General features: G+C 41.8%; 1 protein-coding gene across 3 annotated transcripts in view; it reads left to right on the plus strand.

Annotated features, from left to right (window-relative positions):
• The first annotated feature begins 76 nt into the window (after window positions 1-76).
• The window catches only part of LOC119434498 (uncharacterized), a 28,750-nt gene continuing 5,138 nt past the window's right edge, over window positions 77-23,688 (plus strand). Inside the window, exons 1-7 of one of the 3 annotated variants that reach the window (XM_049671978.1) lie at window positions 77-320; window positions 7,119-9,787; window positions 11,200-11,250; window positions 11,349-11,407; window positions 12,145-12,239; window positions 23,175-23,243; window positions 23,307-23,367. In XM_049671978.1, the coding sequence (XP_049527935.1) occupies window positions 7,120-9,787; window positions 11,200-11,250; window positions 11,349-11,407; window positions 12,145-12,239; window positions 23,175-23,243; window positions 23,307-23,367 (3,003 nt within the window). In that variant the 5' untranslated portion in view covers window positions 77-320; window position 7,119. Of the gene's footprint in view, window positions 321-374; window positions 1,038-7,118; window positions 9,794-11,199; window positions 11,251-11,348; window positions 11,408-12,144; window positions 12,240-23,174; window positions 23,244-23,306; window positions 23,368-23,688 lie in introns of those variants that run through there. The other 2 variants (XM_037701651.2, XM_049671970.1) reach the window with 2 other exon arrangements.

Here is a 23,688-nt window from a genome sequence, read left to right on the forward strand (position 1 = left end):
GCATTATTTTAATTTTATCTTGTCGAAATGCTCACTCTAAACGTTCAATTTTTTTTTTTTTTTTTTTTTTTTCGTTTAGCGCACATAGAGCGCTGCCATCGCAGATGCTAGATCATCGCAGCTGCTTTAGCCAATCACATAGATTGGGCGAAAATTTAAATGCTGAAACTTTTGCAGCTTTTCCCACTGCATGATCATATGTGATGATTGCGTGAGCACATCAGAAGTTGAAATGTAGTGTCGGGAAAGCAAATCATCGCTTGAAAATTCCGGAATATAGATTGAAGCGAAAACTGCAGCATCGAATGGCATTGCTTCAGGTTGGTCAGCGTAAGATTGATCCTTGTCGTCAAACGTCACTCTGTTTCTTTTGGTTAACTCTGGATTGTGGAAGTTGATTGTACTTCCTTTTTTTTTATTTTTTTTTTGTTTTGCGCCGGGGAAGTTTTGAATGTTTCTTTGTTCTCTGCGTTAAGAATATGCTCTGCATGCTCAGGCCCTGAGCTTACCCGTGGCCTTAGCAGTCGGTAGCATGTGCGATAATGCTGCAAATTTAAATTTGCGCATCGTGCTGACTGGATCGTAACTTGCGTTTTATTTCTTCTACATTTAAATATACTCTAGTTTCCCGGGCATATGGTACAAGGACGGGTCTAAGGTTAAGGGAACACAGACGACACGGGCGCTTGTCCCGTTCTCGCGCCACTGCCACACCAGCCTTCATACACTGTTCTCCTCAGTTACGTCTCCTTGCCGGTTCTTTTCAACTGAGGCACGATGATCTGACCACCTGGGCTTCTTCGGCGCGCACAGGAATCTCTGAACACGATTTCTCTCATCTCATCTTTGTAGGAGTAATCTGAGCGTCAGTTATAAGCAATTATACTTTTGCATACACGGGGAGAGCACTGAACATGATATTGTTAAACGAAGTTTCAAATGAGTTGATATGTTTGCTGCACATTCCTGAACCTTAATTTGGTACAGGGCAACGGCGCACATCCAAAACTGCCGACTGATCATACCAGTGCACTCAGGTGGGCCACTAGAGAGTCTTGGCGTGACCATTTGGTAATTTTAATTTTCAAAAACAAATCAGCTGTGCTAAAAATTTAAATTGTCAAAAACAATACTCTAGATGCATTGCTTTGCTTATTTTGTTGCATTATGTTTGACTGGTGCAGAAGCTGTCATAACATTTTTGATAGCTTTATGACTGCAAGATAGCACATATTATGGCTCATACTGGATCCTGTTATTTCAAGGCTTCTGTTGGGTTTCACTATTATTAACCAATGCCCACTGGCAGATCTGACTTAGGGTAGCAGGAAACCCTTCTGTGAAAAAGTACCATAAAGAAATACAAATCACAAAGCAGCAGCCTCTGAAGAGAGTTGTATAATCTGGCTCCTAGCTCAAATTTAGAGCTCTCTGCATGTGCTGGTAATTGAGTTTACGCAAAGCTTAGGGGTTAGTTGGTAATCTACAACTAAGCATGAAAAGGAGGCTGGGATAACCAATAATCCTAATTTTCTGCATCTGTTTGTTGTCCCTATCTTTTCGTGCATGTTTATGGTTGTTGTAGGGTTTCTGTAGCTCTGAACCACTCTGATGTTAAAGTGGCAGGGCATTCAGGCTATCAGATTTGTTTTGTGTAATGTGCATGTTCTGCAGCGATACATTAATCATGCTGCAATTGGCACATGTCAATCTTCGTGATGCTGACAATAATGTGTGACGGTGACTTGTATGCTTTTATTATTAAAGCCCACACCTCTAGTGGGAAAGCACACATTCATTCATTTTGGCATAACTAGGGCTGAATATGAAAACTTGCCATGAAAAACAAGTTTTCAAGAAACTAGAACTTAAGAGTGTACTGAAACACATTACTTGAAATCTGATTTTTTTTTTTTTTTTTACTTGAAATCTGAGAAACCCGCTGTTATTGGTGCTGTGGCTTTCAATGAAAATATTCCTGAATAAATGTTTGAAAAGGGGCCAAATATGAATGGAAATATGAGTGCAATGTTTACATTCCCCTTAACTCATTGGTTCCTTTCAGCTGGAGTAGCACTGATAGAAATGCTCTGAATACCATTCCTTTCTTTCTTTTTATATTACTTACCATGGTAACTTTTTGAGATTGGCATCTGACAAAGGTGCCTGAAAGTGACAGGTTGGGCGAGATGGGTTAACAACCGCTACTTCGCCGTCTCCTAGAAAATCTGGAAGCATGTGCATGCATCTGCAATCTTAAAGTCGCGAGTTAGTCATAGTCATGCACAAATGCCCAGTGGCTGACATCTATGGGCAGTCATGCTGTCTGTAATATCATTGCTGATGTAATATATGACAGAAAAAGAGCAAGAACCTTGAAAGCAGCAGGAGAGAGCAAACAATCTATTGTGCGAAATTGTAGGCTTCGTGCTGCATGCAGCAGAATATTTGGCTCTCATGTTCACAGTAGCATTGTCTATAGATTGGGAACAGTTCCTTTGCATGGTCAAAAATTGTTTCAATGGCCCTTAAAGGTTAGCTTGGGGGGGGGGGGCTTCATGTGTTGTGGCTAAGGCTCAAAGGTGCTGTATGGGTGTTTTAGTTATGCACTCACCTCCATCTTGTGCCTCTACTGTGCTAGTGAGGACTTGGCAGGTGGTCATGATGGCAGTCTAGGTGGAAAAAGTGGGCTTACATGCCAAATAAGATTATTTGCCCTTACGGATGTAACCACTAAGAACCTTCTGAAACCATCAAAAATCAACTGCTGCCAGTTCAGAATGGGCAAATAGGAATTCAACTTGTTGGTTATTTCATCTGGGAATTTTTAGAGAATTCATAAGATGAGTGATTCTTCTGAAATGTAAAAATGACAACTTCGTCAGTGATGCCACAGTATCCAGCTCTTGTAAATTGTGTATGTATGCCAATGAAAAGGGCCAAACAGCCTTCTGATGTTGCCTACCAAGCATTTACAGTGGGAAATGTCTTCTCAATTTGACTGCTCGAAGCAGCTGGCATATTTTGCAAATGTAAATGGTTATGCAGCTGGAAAGTGGTGGTGGTAAATTGCCAAGATGAAGCATTTGTGTTGCTTAATCAGTCTTTGGAATCTTTGAGTACACCGGCATATTAGCACTTGTGAAAAGAGCAATAGCTTGCAGATTATGGCCTTGACAGTACAGAAATAGTTTCATGGTTCGAAACTGTGTAAAAAGGGCTTTCACTAGTAAACTTGATGCCACTGCTCAGACATCCAGTTTTTGTGAGTTCTTTTAGTTACACTCAAGCAAATAGCATTTTTGCATTTAAAAGCAAATGCTTCCCTTGTGGGGAAGAGAAAACCTTGTATGGGAAAGGGGAAATTTGCTATTGATAGTTTAACTGTCTTACTCAAAGCATAACTATTCCATGGCAGAAGGGGAGCCTTCAGCACTTATAGGTGGTCTCCTTCCCAAGGACTGAACAAGCCTAATGCTTGTTAGTTTCAGCACACTGACAAGAAGCGACATATTCGGCATGACATGACTGATGATCATTGTAGCCAGCTTGTCATTGAAATCTGCTGTATAATTGCAGAGGTGAACTGCTTGGGGTCCTAGCTAATTCATTTTATTGCAACAAAAGTTAAAAGCTTGATACTGGGTTTGCTGCGTCTGCCCATTCACCTGTATTTTCCATTATGCCGCCAGCGTCATGCCATGTAACTGTTATGTCGTCATTGTCGGGCAACGTCTTCATCCTCAGGTTTACTCTCACTATGTGGCAAAGAAAAACAGAACTTTGCCCACCAGCACCACTGTGGATAAAACTCGTGGAATGAAAGAGCTGAATAATGTTAAACCTTACCACTGTTTTTCTTGTCATACTTCTCCCTTCATACACCTCTCCTCACTGTTCTTCCCTCTTCCTCGTGACACCACTGCGTCAATTTTTCATAGTCTGCTTCGTGTGTTTCATGAGCTGCTGTTCGCATCTCGGCATGGCTTGTGAACAGTGTGGTTAGTGTATAAACATTGCATGACAACAAAGTTGTGGCCTGTGCAGTGCATAAACATAAGCGTTCATGATATTGCATGTTGCATAGAATGACAATAAACAAACTTGCCCACATCAAATTTAGTTTCATAGCATTTAATTAACCAGTTCACAAAAGCTTCATTCTACATAGACTTCAACATGCACGTTGGATCTGCATAATTTTCTTTATTTGTCAGAAATTGGCATGTTTGTAGCCTTTACCACTGGCACTGCTTGCTGAGCTCTTATAGGTTGTCTGCCATTTTGCATCTTTGCAGGAGAAAAAGTTGTTTAAGCATGTTGCTGCAAGAAAAAAGAATTTAGCACTTTTGCTTAAGATTTATGCAGTTTTTGAGTATATTCCACTCAAGCAGTGCGAGTATAACATAAAAATGGCAGGCATAATGGTAGGAAATGTTTGTGTCCGCTAAAACATAAATTAGTTGCAATTAGAATGAAGTGAAATAATTTTTTGTGGTCATGGTTACGTGAAAGTGTGTCGCTATTTCCATTGTTTTACATATCTGGTATAAGGTTTAACCCTCTCTTTGTGGCTTTAAATGGTTGCCACTTGTAAAATCAAGTCCCCATCTTTTTGGTTCCTTGAAAAAACAAACAATGTTCATAACATTATTCTGACAAGAAATATTGTCATTGTTGTGAAAAGGCAAGTAAAGTTTTGTTGAAATCATCACAGAAAAAGAAAAATATAAGTGGTACATTTTTTGAATATTCTGCTAGAAAAAGCACTTTTGATAGGGGATGCTGCCCAATAAAGAAACTAGAAATTAGGGCTGGTATTCCATAAAGATTCCTTTTGTTCAATTCTATTCCTTTACTATTCGAGGTTCATGGCTGATTGTTACCAGCGATAACGTCTGCGGGGTGTCGCTTGGACCACTGACAAGGCACAAAAAGGCATTGGATTATAGAATCGTTACATTAGCTGGCCTAGGCCTCCAATGACAATTTAAAAAGTATGTTGAATGTTAATGAACTAAAAATAAAAAATACTGGTATTGGTGACGATCATGCACCAAGTATACCACCAATTTTAAAGTCTGCTGCTTCTTGTACAAAGATAAAGTGGGTTGCCAAATCTGCACCATGCTTGATGATAGCACTATGTATTGAAGGGAGCGAACCTTGGTGGAAACACCATAATTTTACTGGTGAAGCAGAAATATTTAGGGTGGAATGTATTTCCAAATGCTGCTAGCGTGCATGTGCAAATTTTGGAGTGAGCATGGAGATTGCACAACACAGCTTTAGATTGTTGTTCTGCTTGCACTTTATTAGTTTCCCTGTTATGTTTACATTCGGCACAGAAAAGCTAATTGCAAATGCTTTATTTAAAGCTCTAGCTGAGCAGTATAGTAATATAATGTGATGATGTTTTACATGTAGAAGGTACATCTGAAATACGATGGACACTGTAGCGGAGGGCTAAAGATTTATTTTGATCAGCTGAAGTCCTTCAGTGTGCTCTGAAATCTTGGTACAGCCGATACTCATTAAAATGAAGTTAAACCCGACGTGAAAATATCTTCATCGACAAGTTATCTTTTGTCCACTTTCATGTCCTCTTTTCTTTATTCTTATCTACTTCTCAATTTCAACCAGAGCTAATTAGCCCTGTGCTTTCCTTGCCTTCATTGCCTGCTGGCTTTATGTGGTCGTGATTATCAAAAATCGAGTCCCTCTATTTCCATTCTCCTCATTCATTCACATTGAAGGCCTCAAATCTGGCAGCCTTGATGCCATTAGGTAGCATACAAGGGTTTATTAGCCACGTGCCTGCTCTCCTAAGTTCATGCATTGGGTGACGCCATCGGGCAAAAAAGGATGTTCCACATCAGCCCACCATGGCTCTGAGTAGTGCTGGCTAATACTCCCAGGGCTAGTTCTAGTAAACATAAATACCCAAGTTAGTGGACAGATTGATAGCCGTAACACAACTGGTAGTGCAACGCCCGTGTAATGTGGAGGTTGTGGGTTCGGCACCGGCAGCATATGTTATCTTTTTGTACACTTTCATTTCTCCTTTTCTTCATTATTTTCTACATTTAAATTTCAACCACAGGTAATTACCCCTATGCTTTCCTTGGCTTCATTGCCTGCTGGATTCATATGGTCGTGAATAAATCATTACCTGCCACGCACGCCCTCCACCCTTCCATCCTTTATTCAGGATACATTCCACTTCCTTCAAATCATAGATTCCATTAATTCAGCACAGACACTCTCTGATCAGTCTATTCTTGTAACTTTGGCTGTCTCTCCCCTGTACACGAATATACCTATAACTGAAGGGGTTTAGGCGCTCTCTAAATCACTCAAAGATAGCAAGCACATCCCTCTGAAGTCTACCGCTCTTTGCTGAAGCTAGTCCTCATCTCTTAACTATCTTGAATTCGATTCAACCTGCTACTTACAGATTTTCGGCACCAGCATGGGAACCCTTTTTGCGCCGACTGATGCCAATATCTTTATGAGACAGCTAGAATCAGAACTATTAAAATTATCCCCATTAAAATTTGGTACCTATCTCCACTACATAGATGACATCTTCATTATATGGTAACAATAATTTTTAAGACCCTGACGAAGACAAGTCTTCTTGTCAAAATGTTGGCTTAAAGTGACATTCCTTGTTCGACTACTACTCATCACACCATTAGAATGTAATTGTCATGTCTAGGAACCAAACCAGCAACCTTGCGCTTAGCAGCTGAACAGCCAATACGGCAGGTGTTGCTGAGCAGTCATTTGCCTGGTTGTGAATAGGCAAAGGGAAGTGAAGTTAACTGACATCCATTTCGGGAAGCAGTTTTCGAGTGATGAATGTGTAACATGTCTATGCCTTTTTTTCTCTCATTTTTTTCTTTCAGCATATATGCATGATACATGGGTTTAGGATAATATCTATGTTGATATGATAATATCTATTGTCATGGGTATGCAATTGATTCCATAAAGCAGTTTTGTTGCTTTGTTCTGAGTTCAACTTTTTTGAGTTGTGTGCCTTTATGAAGAAAGTCCTGCATGAGAAGTTACATCTGCTCTTGTTTTTTTTGTTTTTTTTTTTACCCTTTCAGAATGGAAAGCCAGAAAACGCCTGTTTTAAGGAAGATACCATCCTGGTTGCGGTCCTTTAGAATTTCAAAAGATGCATCAGTGCCTGAGGACAAGGAAGGCAGGCCTGCTTCCTGCCAAACAAAGCGGTTTCTTCGTTCTTACCGCCGAAGTCTTGGTTCAAAAAAGAGTGGAGAGCAAGGGGAGGAAAATAATCATGAAAGCCAAGATGTTGCTAGAGCATCTCTGATGTCAATACGTAAAATTTGGGCTGAAGAGGCAAAGGCACAGGCATTTAGTGAAAGGAGCACATCTGAACGAAGATCGAAGAAGTCATGTGCTCTGAGGAGCAAACTTCTTGGAAGCCCAAGTAAAATTCCCATCTCGGAAAAAATGCAGGCACATCAAAGAGGGCTTCAGTCTTCTTTGAATCACAGCTGCAATTCTCCTAACAAAGAAAACTTTGCTCCACCATCTGCTGCAAAATGCAAACACTATGGGAACCAAAGTTCAGTAGGAAGTTCTGATGGTAATCTTGCCTCAGAAATTGTGTTGAGTGCCGCAAGGCATGCGAAAAATAGAAGAAGTTTGGCAAGAGAACAAGATGTTTGGAGAAAAGCAGTCAACAATATAGGCCTCCCTAGAACATCTACAGAATTGGGGCAGTTACCCAAAGTTTGCAATGAACATTTGCTGGGGCTATCGCCAGTCATGGGGCCGCCAAGGAATCAAAAGCATGAAAGAGTTAGAGATTGGGTATTATGCAATGGTGACTGGAGCAGTGGCATTTCAGCACAGCATGCTTTGCCTTATATGCAGCACAAGCGCCAACCAGGTCACCTTGCTATGGAGGAAACAGTTCCAAAGTCTGTTGACTGTGCTCCTAAAGTTCCACCGAGAACTTACCTTGCAAAACTGGCGCACGCTAAGGCACATCTTGCAAAAACTGCAGCCCCTTTGGCCAATTGCAAAATTCCAGCAGCCACACAAAATCTTGGTGGAGCTAAAAGTGGTATCTCTAAATATGGCCATTCTCTAAGCAATCAAGCAAGTCAAGACTGCTCTTTGCTTTCAAGAGTAGCACAAAAACAGCAAGTACCGCATGAGAGACACAGGAAATTGTGCGCTGAAGTTGGCACGCGCTCACAGACACTTGCCTCAAGACTTCAGCAGCAGCCAAAAAGAGCTGTTAGGCCGCAGATTCAGCATAACCCAGTCTATAGCATTGATTGTACATCAAGAGCGCAGAAGCTAAACAAAAACTGCAGCACTGGAGCAACTGATGTTATGGCTGATGATGAGGCTACAGTTCTGAACTGCAGCTGTGAAAGGTGCCTTACGAAGTTTAATGCAGCTGGCAGACAAGTGCCCGGGAGGAAGGGTGACTTTCATACTAATTATCCACATGTGATGGGACAACTAGCACTTAAAAACTGTTTGTCAAAAAATGGTAAGAAAGCTGCTACTTTGAGTCATCATTGCGAATGCTGCCAATTCAAGAAGACATATGAGGAATTAAAGGTTGCTGATGACAAAGTAGGATATTCAATGCACACGAAACCTTCATGTGAGAAAAATTTGGACCAGGCAGCTAAATGCAGCACTAGCAACAAGCATGCATTTCAGTGCCAGGATGAGATAACCAAAGTCATTGAGGAAGCTGTAAAAGCAAGCATTGAAAAGTTGTTATCAGTGAATTCAAATCCACAGCTGAGTAAGGCACGATCAGTGGAAAATCTCCACGAGCAGGCAGAATGCAAGAAGGCTGTTGCTTCACCTTTGAAGTACATTCTTCTCTCGTCATGCAGATCTGGCACTGCAGATTCCCTGTTAGACTCTACTGAAGAAGTTAAAGTGGACAGTGGCATTGCGTCCTATCACCAGTCATGTCTCACTGTGGGAACAGTGAAGAAAGTGACAAATAATAGCACTGACACTGTGAACAGCTGTTCACAGTGGCACCAGACAAAGGTTGTCCTGGAGCGAACTGCATCACTCCCATCATTAGTAGAAAGCAGCAGTCCTGAAAAACTAAGAGTATCAACTGCTTTCATAAAGCTTGTAAAGAGGGTGAGTTTAGGCCAAGGTAATGAAGGAACTTCATCACATCACAGCTCCTTTTTAGATGTGACAATGAACCAGGGAAGCGTGGCATCACAAGAATCATGCAGCCAATATAGCAGTGGTGGTACTGAAGGTTGTTGGCAGACTGCTGAAAGTCACAATGCAGAAGATTCTTGTAGCCAGTCAGAAAAAGTTTGTGACTCAATGGTTCAAGATGAAGGAAATGTGTCAAGCTCACGCACTGCTGAAAATGGCCACCTCGGAGAAGAATATAAATTTCAAATGCAGCAATCGGCAAGTCTACCAAGACTTGAGCTTGACTCGTCTAGCTCAAGTATAGGTAGTGCATCAAGCCGAAAGCCACCCGATGGCTGGGAGAGAACACCACCATCTGATGCACCTGATGTAGTTGATATCAATGATGATGAGCCATCTGAGCTAAATCCTTGCATACCTGATGCACAAGGAGAATGCTTCTCAAGTGATAGTGAAGGAAGTGATGACCAGCACATTCTTGAGGAGGTGATCAGGAAAGGCATGGGTATGACACCACCAATCAAATTACCAACCAGATGTCCGAAACTGGTGAAAACTCCTAGAAAGTTCAAGTCAGCTGAAATGTTTTGTGGTAAAGGTACGTGCATTTTTGTGTATGAATATGTGAAAAAGTATAGGGTACAAGCGCAAATACTATGATGTTCCTGAACTGTTCTTGAGTAAAATTGATGCACCTGCATCATGTATGACAGGCAAAAAAACTGGTGAAGCAGTATTTAGTTAACTTTTTTTAGTGCACAAAAAATTAAGTACAGCTTCTGATAGCAGTAACAGAAGTAATATACATCAAGCATTTGTGACTTGGCTTACTGGTAAAAGTGAGATATTTATTTGCATATCAGTGTTAACATGTTCTGCAAGAATGTGCAAGGTGGACATACGCGTGAAAGGGAAAATTGGAATGCATTTAAAAGTAACACATAGCTACACGGAAACCCATGCAGGTTCCTTGCAGCCTACTGCAAATTTATCGTATAGGTATGTCGTACCTGCCTCGAACAAAAGACATCCTTCATGTGCACCATCTCTCTTATTAGGCTAGACCCCTTTTTACCCTCTTTTTATGAAGTCAGAAGGCAGCCAGTGAATTTTCTCACCCTCAGCAGGATTCAAACCATAGTGGCACCTCTCACAAACAGGGTATATTCAGAACATGACTTGCCAGAATTTCCGAGTAACTAAATCTATGGAGTACATAGTCTTGTATAGGACGAGTTGATCGACAAATGCTTTCAAGTGCAGCATGAATATTAAGGGGCCCCTCTCCAGGTTTGGGCATTGCAAATAGACAAGCCTTTTGTGTAGATCACATGGTGACAATCGTGTCTGCAAAGTATTACACCGATGTATGCTGTAAGAGCTGAAAATTCAGATGAAAGTCTGTGTGCCCTTCTAGGAGGAACCATTCTCTCTGCCTGCAGTGTATGAATAGCCAGCAGCAGTGGAAGAAACTCTAGTATTCCCATGAAATGCAGAACTCGCAGAAGTGCCACGAGAAATGTACTGCACAACAAGTGATGAATTGATGGGAACAAATGGGAGAGGTGATGATTGTGACTTAAAAATGTGGGCTCTCAGCTTTGATATGGGAGAAGAAAGAGGAAGAATGTCACTTGCACATGCTGGTAGAGACAATGGGAGAGAATCTCTGCTGTGGACAGGGCAGTTTGCATTCTCACACCATTCACTGCCAGTATTTCATTTGCTTCGATCTCCGCTATTGCTGAGCCTTCTTTTTTTTTTTTTTCTTGTGGTAGGTCACTTCGTGGACAGCACTCTACAAATTCCAGAGTGTAACCAAACTTCCTAATGGGGCCTCGTGAGAGGCCTGTTAATGTCTCGATGCAAGCTGCATTGTTTGCTCTCTGTTTGGAAAGTCAAGAGCACTTCTGTGGCACTACACTAATGTAACTCTTCTAATTACACTTGTAAAAACTGTTATCTTCCAAGACATGTTATTTTTTACTTTATTTCACCTTTCAGCAAAATTGAAGCTGGCTGCCTATGTAAACAGTGGACATGTCACTGTACATGGTAAGAATTTGTGCATGAGCACCAAAAGTTACTATAGTTTTGTTTCTGTTGTATGTTTTACAATGGTACTATGTGACGTGTCTGCTTTTCTATTTCAGTCATCAGGGCGGCTAAGTTGGTGACTTCCCGAGGAGGATCTGCAAATGCTTACATTAAGGTAGTAGAACAAACCGCTGACTCTGGCACTGATACCTCTAGCACCATTATTGATTACTGTAGAATCCTGTTTCAGTGACTCGGCAAAGATTTAAATTGCACTCCTAGTTAATGTGTCAGTTATAATTAAATGCCAGTGATTTCCTTTGAAAAAAAAAATCAAATATAAACAACGAAACCTGACAAGCCCTTTAACTGACGTAAGTGGTATTGGTGTGTCAGAAATGCACCATTTTGATAGGACCACATTCGTCTATACCCAAGGCTACTGGTGGTGTTTACAGGTATACCATAATGCATGTGTTGTCCTCTGTGCGTCTGTTAATAGCTAAATTTGTTGATTTCGCAATTTTGTGGCATCTGGATATGTTGGTGCAGTTTAATACACAATCGACGCTGGTAATTCTATGGATAGTTCTAGACTATTGTTTGTGCACAGAGACTTATAACTTAGTTCTAAAGCAGTGTCGTTGGTTGAAGTAAGCTCTTGGACTTTGCTTCTAAAGAAGCTCCTTCTATAGTAAATACTTGGCCTTTGCTGATTGGTTGTAACTTGGTTTTATTGTAATGTGCAAGTGTTATAAAGAAAATAAGCTGGAGGTTATTGTTTTTTATATGAGGCAGCTAGGTAACATACCTATTAGGTCGGAAATGTTGATTATGTTTTGATGTTGGAAGCATTCTCTTAATTTTGATCATGTAATAAATAAATCCACAATGTTCTCCTTTAACTTCTAGGTCTCCCTCCAACCAGATCACATAAAAAGAGCTCACTGGAGAACAGCTGTTGTGAAGTCAAGCAGAAACCCAGAATTTGACCACAAGTTTTCATTGTGAGTGTGAGGTTCTTAAATTGTCAAATCAACTTAGGCCTTATTGAAATACTGTAACTAAAAATTATTTACATTCCGGTGGCTTTTTTTTACTAGTTATAAAAATACTGGCATGTAAATTTGTTCGTTAATGACTTTTTCGAATACTGTTTTGATCGAACGTTTGGCAAATGGGTGACTAGCAGTGTAGTAGTACATATTGACACGTGTACTTCTTTATCCTTTTTCCGGGGACTATATTTCACCCACTAACCTAAAGTTATCGCTCAGTGCAAGACATGCCTGGATGATTTGGAAGTCATTTGAATGTTATTGTTGATTTTATGTGTTGTGTATGTTGTTGCTGAACTGTAATCAGACTGCATACACGACACGAATTGTGTAGTACCTTTTTTGAGCTGTGTGGGTACCAGCAATTACGCTGGAACGTTCGACAAGTCATGTATAAAAGCCAATGCGCTTAATCTGCAGATCAGATTATTGCCGATCGCTGACTGTGATGGCTGCTATCATTGTGCTTCCAGCGTCACTTGCTTTTATGGGCACAGGTAAGCCCAATTAAAAGTTGGTTTCATGATTCACAGTTTCCCTGCTGTGTTCTTCACCGTCACTACATTGTCACACTATATTAGCTTGCCTTGAAATTTGAATGGTCTTGTTTTGTTAATTTCTTAATGTTACATCATTTATATAAACCATTGTTGAAATGCAACCTTGTTTAATTTGGTGGCTGTAAAAACAGAACGCCATTAAAGAAGTTGCAGTTTACACCCAGCGGCTAATGGTTGTACTATTATATAATTTGGTGACCATGCACTGCAAGAAGTTAAAGAACCTCTTGTTGTGGCATTTAGGATGGCTGGAAACATTAGCTATAGTGTAGATGTAGTAACTATGCAATAAATGCTCAGTTTTATTGTGGTATTTATTTATTTATTTTGTAGTTGTGTAAACAAACATGCACGTCAGGTGTACTGCCATCGCTTTTCATTAATAATGTGCAAGACTAGAGCCTGAGCTGTTGATGCTGGCTGTTTGTGTTGCTAACCGTCTCTTGGCTGCTTAGTTTTATTAGTAAAACCCCCATTACACCAATCACCGTGGCGCTGGTTGTGCAAAGAAAAGCACAGGCGCATACACAAAGGGGTGAGGATAAGCAAATGTGTGTGGATGGGGTGTGCTGGCTAAAGTTTTGCCGTAAGTCAATGGTGCAGCGACTGGAGGTGGTGGAGGCACAGTGGCATTTGCAAGCGACAGCGGTGCGGGCACTGGTGCATGGGCTGATGGAAGTACTTCTGGCATCTGCTGCTTGATGGAAGGCTGAATCATTAGTCAGGTAGCCAAATGTTCCAGTTATGCGAGGGAGAAGAGACTGCTGGCAAGCCATCTCTTCATGCATGAACTTCTTTATCTGCCTAGCAAGGTTAACTGATCATTTCTGAGAGCCAGGCCAGCTTGTCTCTTGAGGAAGAATGTCGAACCAAAACCCATTGCTTGCAAAGCTCATTGAAGCTTCGGCACACGTAACAAACACCAGAGACAGTTTTTATATTCTTCGCGATAAGCATGTTAAACATGTCATCTATTCCCTTTAATATATGTGCTTGATTTTTTCCATCTCAGGCACCGATGGGTCCACTCGTTTGCATAAATCAACAACATCATCAACGTAGCTCGTGAAATTCTCACTGGCCTGCTGTGTTCGAAGCACTCGCCGTGGCTGCTTAGTGGCTATGGCATTGCGCTGCTAAGCACGAGGTCACGGGATCAAATCCCGGCCGCGGCGGGCGCATTTCGATAGGGGCGACATGCAGAAACGCCTGTGTATCGTGCCTTGCGCGCATGTTAAAGAACCCCAGGTGGGCAAAATTAATCCGGAGTTCCCCAGTATGGCATGCCTCTTAATCAGATCATGGTTTTTGTACGTAAAAACCCCAGAATGTTTTTTCGTGTTCAACTTCAAAGACATTATTCAGCTTGACGCTTCTGGACAGCAGGGTGGTTAAACACCTTAGTGAAAAAACGGTCTTGAATACAGACCAGGTTCTGATATGCTTGTGGCTGCAGTACCATAGATTGGCTACAACAATCAGTTTGAATATGACTTTAAGTCTCATGCTATTGTCTTATTGTGCCAGCTCACCTCACCCTGTTGTATGAAGACAGGTAGTGTTTGATGTCCTGGTCGATGGTGCTATGGAAGAAAGCCAGATCTTGATGGCGTGTTGCACCAGAGCAGATGAAAACTGGTGGCACTGCAGGTGATTGAATGCTGGTGTCATTCTTGCAATCTTGAAGGCTATCCAGCATTTCCACCAGTTTTAGTTGGGGTTTTATTCTATGCGCAAAAACACAGTCAGTCAGTGCCAACAGCGCAGATTCAAGCCTTGTGCTCTGGTGACAAACAATGGCAGCCTGCTTAACCTGTATGTTCAGCTGCTTCACTACAATTCATTTATTTATGCAAGTAACCTGCAGTGCCTAATGAAAGGCACTGTTGTAGGGGGGTACAACAGAATTATGCATACATACACAGACGGAATAATGGACAAAAGGCACAATAAACATGGAATGAAACTAGTATTAATATGAAAAATGAATGGAGCGCTCCTTCTTACTCACATTTTTTAGTGTGCTTGGCTAGCTTATCCTACTTAGCTATTGTGCGCAGGAAGGAGTTTAAAAAAGCACCTTTGTGACATTGAATTTTCCTAATTTCAAGTGCATGGTCACGACACCCAGATAAAGAAGAGAGAGAGCTAACAAACAGCATGTTAAAGTAGTTTAGCCTTAGTGAGTATGTCACCACCTTTAGAAATGCTTTTGTTTTCTCGAAAGAAGTATGTTTTTTATTTTTGGCATTATTTTAAGCACTTTCTCCCATACAACAAAAATGCATTGCAGAAATTGTTTCCTCCTTGTTTCGTTCAAATGGTAGAAGCAATTTTTGAGATGCCAGCGACTGCAATTGTATGGTGTCCGAGAAACATTTTTTTTTGTGCGCATATTTGAATGAATGAATGAGTTTATTTTCTCCTGTTTACAACAGAAAGGAGAGAGAGAGGTTTACTTGAAGAAAGGCAGAGAGGTCGCCTTGAGCGTTAGTTTGCTCTGGCCTGCTACTCTACACTGGGGAAGGGGGGAGGGGATAAAAAGAGCGATGAATGATGATGATAAGATTAGGAGGTGCGTATATACATGTCCATCACGTTGAGGTCATACTAGAGCCGTGCATGGAGTCCAGTGGCTTGAAGGAAGGCTAAACAGAAAGGAAGCAGAAGCTAAAGGCCATGTGGCCTGACAAAGGCTTCTGCTCCCACAACAATTTGGCACGCAGGCCGTACGCAGCAACATGTATCATTCAGACATACTAAAATCAACTGGAGTATCGCGAGACAGAATATTATTTTTGTGAAACAGAACATGTCTACAAGAAATATGAATAACCGATAGAATACTCAAAGTACGATACATTTTGTTTCAGACCAACTGCAACCTGAAAGCAAAAGAAACAAATGACTGACAATTTATACTGCGGTTCTAATCAGACAAACTCAATATTGTTCAGAATGAGAAAAGTTTTGTATGATTTATTCGAACATTCCATAATTTCATCTTCAAAATCACGCAGGCGATTTAGTAGTGAAGGTGCCTGGTAACTGACTACAGTGTACACCGCTTATAACGTAAGTCGCCGGAGTTGCGAATATCCGCACTATAAGCGGTACCGCACTATAACCAAAGCAACTATTTTCAAGGCCCGCACATATGCAAAACATGTGCACCGAGCCACCACGCGTGTGCGACAGTCGAGGAATGTGGCTAGAACGTTTGCATTCAATTTACAGTCGAATCTCGTTAATTCGAACCAAATCACGTGGCGGTGCTTCCGACCGGCATTGCTCCGGCACCGCCATAGAGTAAAAGCTTAGGAGAGATCCCTCAATGTCGCCCGCGAAAAAAAGAAAAAAAAAAAGCGGCGGAAATTTCACCCTCTCTCAAATGGCAAGGTCGCCGATTCTGCGTTGCGCCGAAACATGTGTGTACTTGCCGACGTCTCAGCCACGCTACCGTAGTCACGCATAGAAAATGGCAGTGAACCCTTCTTTCTCCTTTATGCTTCCTCTACTTTCTAGTCACGTGTTCACCTTGCACGCTGCGGCTACAGCACAGAGGGAAGCAGCGGCGCTGTCCCAGGCCGGCCAACGAAACTGCCCACGCCGGCAAACGCCCGCTTCCCGATAACGGCAGAAAACGAAACTTCAGGAAGCTGCGCCTGCACGGCGGCGGGCGCGCACGGTGACAGTCGAAAGTGCTACGAGGGAGGGCGAGGGGAGCCACCGAAGCGGCGGAGTTGCCGAGGCGAAATCGGCTTCCCTGCCGCCTCCTCCCTCGCATTCCACGGTCTCCGCGTGCGCCCTTCGCCGTGCCGTGCCGTGCCGGCGCCGCCCGCTCCCTGAAGTTTCGTTTACTGCCGTTATTGTGAAGCGAGCGTTGGCCAGCGTTGGCAGTTTCGTGGCCCTCGCTCCCTATGCGTGCCGGGATATTTCACGTCTTGCACTCAAGATTCTGGTTTCAGCCTCACTGGCTGTTCGTTCGCACCACGTGCCCTTCTCCTCCACTTCGTCTCTCTTTCTTCTGCGAGCACTCCTTGGGGCGCCCTTTTGAGGGGAGCGTTCGCCGTCTCCGCTGATTTCCGTACTCCCAGGCAGCCGCACTGTAACCGGTATTTCGTTTCCCGCAACTGCACTATAAGCGATACATGTATACATGGAGTGCTATGGGAAAATTAACGGGAGTCTGAACAGACCGCACTATATCCGGTCCTGCACTATAAGCAATTACGTTATAAGTGGTCTATACTGTAGTTGTTTTCCGCAATTAGGTCTTATTTTTGGTGTTCTCATGTTATGTTGTCGAAGGCTATAGTGCGGATTGGTGGGTACATTCAGGATGTACTGGGATTTGTTTTGTTTAATGTATTGCAGCAACTTGTAATAATACACCTGGTTTGCCTTTAACATAGAATGTTTTATAAAAAATGCTGTGGTTCTAAAGTTTTGTACAAGGCCATAATATCCCTCGAATGCATGTAAGACTCTTTTTTGCAGTACTATCAATTTATTATAATTTTTTTGCGAAGTAGTGCCCCAAATTAATATGCAGTAGGTTAATCAAGAATGAAAGAGTGCGTAGTACAATAAACATTGCAACCATGGATTAACCAGAGTACTAAGTCTGTATAAGCAACCAACAGTCCTGCTTAGTTCCATGGCAAGTTTGTCGATGTGCATGTTCAAGGCCAAATCCTCTTGGAACCACACTTGAAGAGCAGCTGCTGCTTCAACGCCTGTCAACACGCCAGTGGCTGTCTTTATGTTTATCTCCGTGTTCTGTCTTTTCGTAGATGTTAAGTCTCTAACTTCATTCCAGACTTTCCTAGGGTCATTTTTTATTTTAGCAAATAACCGTTCATAGTATTTAATTTTTGCTTGCTTTAATTCACCGGTGACCTTATTTCTGTATTTTTTGAAATCGGTGAACAATTGCGCACTCCTGCATTTTAAGAACAAGTGATACATTGTTTTTTCTTGTTATGATTTTTAACAAAGCAGCATTTATCCAGGGTTTTCGTATTTTTTTGCTCCTCTGATTGCACAATTTCAACGGAAATGCTTGGTCAAAGCATGTAATCATTTTATGAAAGAACAATTCATATGCGGCATTTGGATCTTGTTTTTCAAATACACATGACCAGTCTGTTGATAGGATCAGAGCACGGAAATTTTGTAATGCACTTGCTTGGAAACTACGAATCTGAGCTTTTTTTCTCCTTCCCCTCGTTTGTGCGTGTAAGGAATGAAACAAAATACAGGCAGATGATCACTTATCTCAGCGGTCAAGAATCCCGCAAGGCAGTCAGTTGGGTGTACATTGGTTATGCATATATCAAGCAAGGTAGCCGTTTGTGCCGTTAGCCTCGTGGGTTTCGAGATTACGTTTGTGCACGTGAACGAATTGATTAGACCAGCAAACTGGCTGGATGATATGTCGTCCGACAACATATTTATATTTACGTCACCCATTATGATAAAGGGGGAAGACGAATGGCTCAGGAAATGTAGTACCTGTTCTAGGAAATCAAAGAACGTCAGTTTGTTTCCCAACGGTGGGCGATACATAACCACAACTGTGACATGTTCTAAGCGTACCATTACACATTCTACATTATTCGTTACAAGTGAAAATTCTGGAATTATCTCATGTACAAGGCACTGTTTAACATAGACAGCCACGCCACCTCCTCTGCACTTTGTTCTCACTAACCCATGGTATGTGTAATTTTCACAGTATGGGGGTTTACCATTCATAGTAAGCCATGTTTCACAATACAATAGGATATCAAAATTGTGCGCGATTGACTCAAATAAGCAATTCAGTTTGTCCTCTTTGTTTTTTACGCTCCGCACATTTAGGTGAAACATCTTTAGCAATTTACTGGTATGAGGCACTAATTCATTGAACGACTGGATATCATAATATGTGCAGTTCATATGGTGAAACTAACTGTAAAAAAAAGAAAAGTAAGCCATGGCGCTCACATTCTTCAATGGCCTTAGCCTCTTTCGACATTGCACAAAAAAAGTGTACGTCAATGCACTAACAAACACCAGCAACAAGAATCAAACAAGTACAAGAAAGCTGATAGGTTCGGCAGCAGTGCACAGAGTCTATGATTTATTGGCTAAATAAGGATATTCCGCTCACCTGCAAAAGCAGAGGCAATATTTAGATGTGGCTCCGTAGTGCACTGCTGCCGAACTGAGACAGGTGCTCGCTCCGTTAACAGTTTTATGCTGTGGTTTGGCGCTCGTCCGACTCTTGCGCAGTCGCTGAAGAGTAGCTCCGGCCACGTGATTCCGATCACTGTTGTGGTGTAGACACACGCGGCACTGCAGACGTCAGAAGGGGCGATAACACGTTGGTCGAGTCCGGTTGCGGGCTGCAAAAGCAGAGGCAATATTTAGATGTGGCTCCGTAGTGCACTGCTGCCGAACTGAGTTTGTTTTTCTCTAAACCTAATTTTCTGCAATTTCTTGTAAACTGAATACTGATAACTTCATTATGAATCAACATTTTTCAGTGAAGCTTCCTATTCTTCATTACACATTAGGCTGTGAAAAAAGAACTAGAATAATTGAAAACAATTGATGACTTTTAATCTTATCGTGCTTATTAAACCATTATCATATAAAATGGCAAATTCTCTTGTTTATTTTTTTTCATTTTTTTTACCATAAGTTGATAATGCAGTTGCAAATGCCAGACATCCTAGTTTATTGCACAGCTTGCTTATTTGACATTATAGTACAAAATTGTTTCACATTCTTGCACTTCAGTTGCAAGTTATAAGCGCCGCCACGGCAGTATATGTCTTTTATAAATGAAAAAAAAAAACATTTTTATTGCTTAGCTCACGTGAACGGCCTCTGAAACTGCCCTTTAGAAGATAGACACGAAATAAAAATTTTAAGTGTTCTTTAATGTTTAATTTCCTTTGTTAAAGAGTTGGCCAGCCTAAACTACCTTTGATAGCTGTCTAGAATTTGCACTTTGCTAAAAAGTGTGGCATGGCTTTGCATACGGTCAAAAGCAAAAGGTGAGGCTCTGAAACGCAGATTTTGTACTGCAAAAGCATACTCAAAATGGGTTCTAACGTTTACAAAATACAAAACTTTCGTTAAATTTGTTCGTGCATTGTGTGTAGCGATCCACATCGCCAGTGGCCAGGGCGCAGGAGAGAAGAAGAAGACGAAGACAAGCTCGCTAGCGAGAGCGGCTCTCAGTGGCCCTGTACTATGATTACTGCCTCTATTAGCTTACCTAATGACTACTAGATTCAAGAGATATACAATTATTCAAGACTTTTTGAACCCAGCTGTAGCTAATTTTTCAGAATATCAACACCTCCTATTCCCTTGGCCCACAACTTCCTTCCACATCAGAAAAACTGAAATCATCTTTACCCGATTACGTTGTCGAATACCAATATTAAACTTCTATCATCACAGGGCTGGTCTAGTGCCCTCCCCTCTGTGCCCAGTCTGTGGAAAAGATGAAACCATAGATAATTTTTTCATATTCTGCTGCTGTTTTTCTTCTTTAAGGAAAAACATTTTAGAATCAAGGTTTACACAGCTTGGTTTAAGCTTTTCAATTCTAAATATCCTTTCTCTAGGAGCCTCCTCTCTTGGAAAGTGCCACAGGGATATTTTCTCAGCCGTGGAGGAATTTATAGTTGATTCAAAGAGATTTTCTTCAATTCTTCAAATTTTACTTTTGTTCATTTCCTCCAGTTAACTTTACTAATTTTAGTATTAACAAAGGTTGCCTAATACCATCCAAATTTTGGGCAATCCCCCCGCAGTGGTTGTGCGCCATCAGATGAAGCCTACCATACCATACCATTAAGAATGCCGCAATACACCAATAGAGTCAGTATGTTTACGTAGAAACTTTACATTGGCGCAGTCAAGGTCTGGTACCTGCAAATGAAGATCAAGTTCGACATCACGCGCCGTGAGGGGCGACCCGTCATCATGGGCTTCCAACCAGATGGTGAGAGATACGTCGGGATCAAATCTCGGCCGTAGCAGCCGCATTTTTATGGGGGCGAAATGCAAAAATGCCTGTGTCCCGTGCATTGGAGGCACGATAAAGATCCCTTGAGGGTCAAAATTAATCCAGAGTCCCCACTATCGCGTGCCTCACAATCAAATGATGGTTTTGGCACGTAATACGCCAGAATTCATTCATTAAGCAAGGATTGTTTTCCTAGAGAAGCACCTACTCGTAAAGAAGAAATTATCCCCAGTCCGTGCAGACTACGTTCTCATGGTGCCCTCAGCACTGCAGCCAGAAGTCCTGCACGCCCTGCATGATGATCAGACAGCAGGGCACCTTGGGTTTTCCCGTACGCTCGCAAGGATACAAGAGAAATATGTTTGGCCGTGCCTGACCGCCAAGACATGCCGAGACTGTCAGCGACACAAGACGCTACCAAAAAAGGCCAACGAGATTGCTACAGCCAATCGAGCCTCCTTGCTTATCGTTCTAACAAATCCGGATCAACTTATTGGGGTTCTTTCCGACGTCAACATCTGGGAATAAGTGGATTGCCATGGCTACCAATTAGTTTATTTGCTACGCTGAAACAAAAGCCCTGCCTAAAGGTAATGTGACCGAAGTGATAAAATTCATCGTCGAGAAGGTCCTGCTACGACATAGTGTCCCGGAAGTGCTAATCACCGCCTGAGGAACGACTTTTACAGCGGCGCTTACGCAAGAGATTCTGCAACACAGCCACAGGAGGATAACTGCCTAACGCCCGTAGAAGAATAGCCTTACGCAGAGGCTGAACAAGATCCTCACCGACATGTTAGCAATGTATGTCGACGTCGAGCACAAGATGTGGGATACCGTCCTTCTGTACGTAACCTTCTCTTACAACACAGCGGTGCAAGAAACAACGCAGATAACGTGATTCAAGCTGGTTTACGGAAGTTACCCGACAACGACTCTTGACGCCATGCTGCCACACGTCACTGATGGAAGACAATCTCGACATCGGCGCTTATCTGTGGTGCGCCGAAGAAGCACGACAACTCGCCCACCTTTGCATCAAGAACCAGCAAAGGACAGACAGCCTACACTACAATCTTCGACAACGCTACGTGGAATACCAGCCCGGTGACCGTGTTTGGTTTTGGACTCCGATACGCAGACGAGGACTTGGAAACTTCTGAGACGCTATTTCGAACACTACAAGATCATCTGACGTATTGTCGCACTAGACTATGAGGTCATGCCAGATGGCATTATGGAATCTCAGCGGTGCCACTCGCGACCTGAAGTAGTCAGTGTTGTGCGCCTTAAGCCCTTGTACCAGCGCTCACGAACTCTGGGACTTTGTTTGTTTGTTGTTTTTCTTTACTGTGATGAGAGGAATAACTTGGATCGTGTTCTTATGGGCTAAATAATGTGGAACAAATGACACATAAGTGTCAAGGTGGCATGAAGGAAAGCAAGAACATGCAGCACTCTCCTTTTGTACATTTAAGTGATTATAGCATGTGAGAATTGCAACATTTAAGATTTAGTTTGGTTTATCTTGCAGAATATAAAGAAATGTTTGAGTACAGCAATGAAGCAGAAGAAATTGTAGCTGCTTGTTTATGTACACCCTCAGCCAACATGAAAAGGAACACCTCCTCTATGATTGAACTGTGATTCCTACAAACATGCAAGTCAGAATCTCACTCACTGCTACTTGTTATGTTCTCCTGTTGAGGAATCCTGCTCATGAACTTTTCTGTATTACAAGCACACACAAGGAAAATTACTGACTTTGAACCCAAATCCGGTGTTCTCGTTCATATTGGATGATCTCAGTGTGCATTCTTATTTTGTGTGCACATCACGTGTTTCTACACATTTTCCTGCCTGATTTCCCGTGGCTATAGAATTGTAAAGACATGGTGAAAATAGTGCGTAACCTATTTATGGTGCAAAGAGATGTTGAGAGCACAAACAATTAATATCCATATCTGCTACAACAGCTGTCTCTGTACTTCCCATTCTTTCCTCAGTATATGAGTTTGTGTCAAGAGATGGATCGCTCAGAAAAAAAATAAAAAATCGTCCATGACAGCTTAATGAAGCCTAATGACAATATTTGGAGGTTTGTTGTAGAGCTAATAGCTTAAAGCAGGGTCTCGGCTCATCTTCAGTGTGCATTCTTATTTTGTGTGCACATCACGTGTTTCTACACATTGTCCTGTCTGATTTCCTGTGGCTATAGAATTGTAAAGACATGGTGAAAATAGTGCGTAACCTATTTATGAATGAATACTTTATGCATCATTTTTATTCCAGTGAGCTTATGGCAGAAGATGCTGGAAAACGTCTCTTGGTGACAGTATGGCATCGAGATTTTGAAAACAAGTAAGGTTATTTGTGATGCCTCTGTTTACTACATTTTAATGGTGCTTGTTTCTTTATTTTCAGGCGCAGTGAGCTTCTAGGTAGTATGTCTTTTGGAATGGCAAAAGTCCTGAACTCCGACCAGGTGAGGGAGGCTTGAAATAACTATTACCAAATCAAATGGCCTCGCACTAAACGTCTGTTATACAAGGTGTCCCAGTTATAACTTTAGCCAAAGCTTAATGTTAAGCTGGTGCACTGTAGGAGGAGACAAATAAAAGCATGTTGTTGGCCACTCTAAGGAGCACGTAATGCAATTTTTTATTCTAATTGCATAATTAGTCCAGATTAATTACCTTCTCAACTATTAAATTACAAAAAATTACAGCAGAACTCATCTCACGATGACTGTCGATGGCAATGCGAATAGCAATCGAGCAATGCAGTGACATGGTATATTCTTGAA

The sequence above is a fragment of the Dermacentor silvarum genome, chromosome 1 (genome assembly GCF_013339745.2).
Source record: "Dermacentor silvarum isolate Dsil-2018 chromosome 1, BIME_Dsil_1.4, whole genome shotgun sequence".
Taxonomy (NCBI): Eukaryota; Metazoa; Arthropoda; class Arachnida; order Ixodida; family Ixodidae; genus Dermacentor; species Dermacentor silvarum.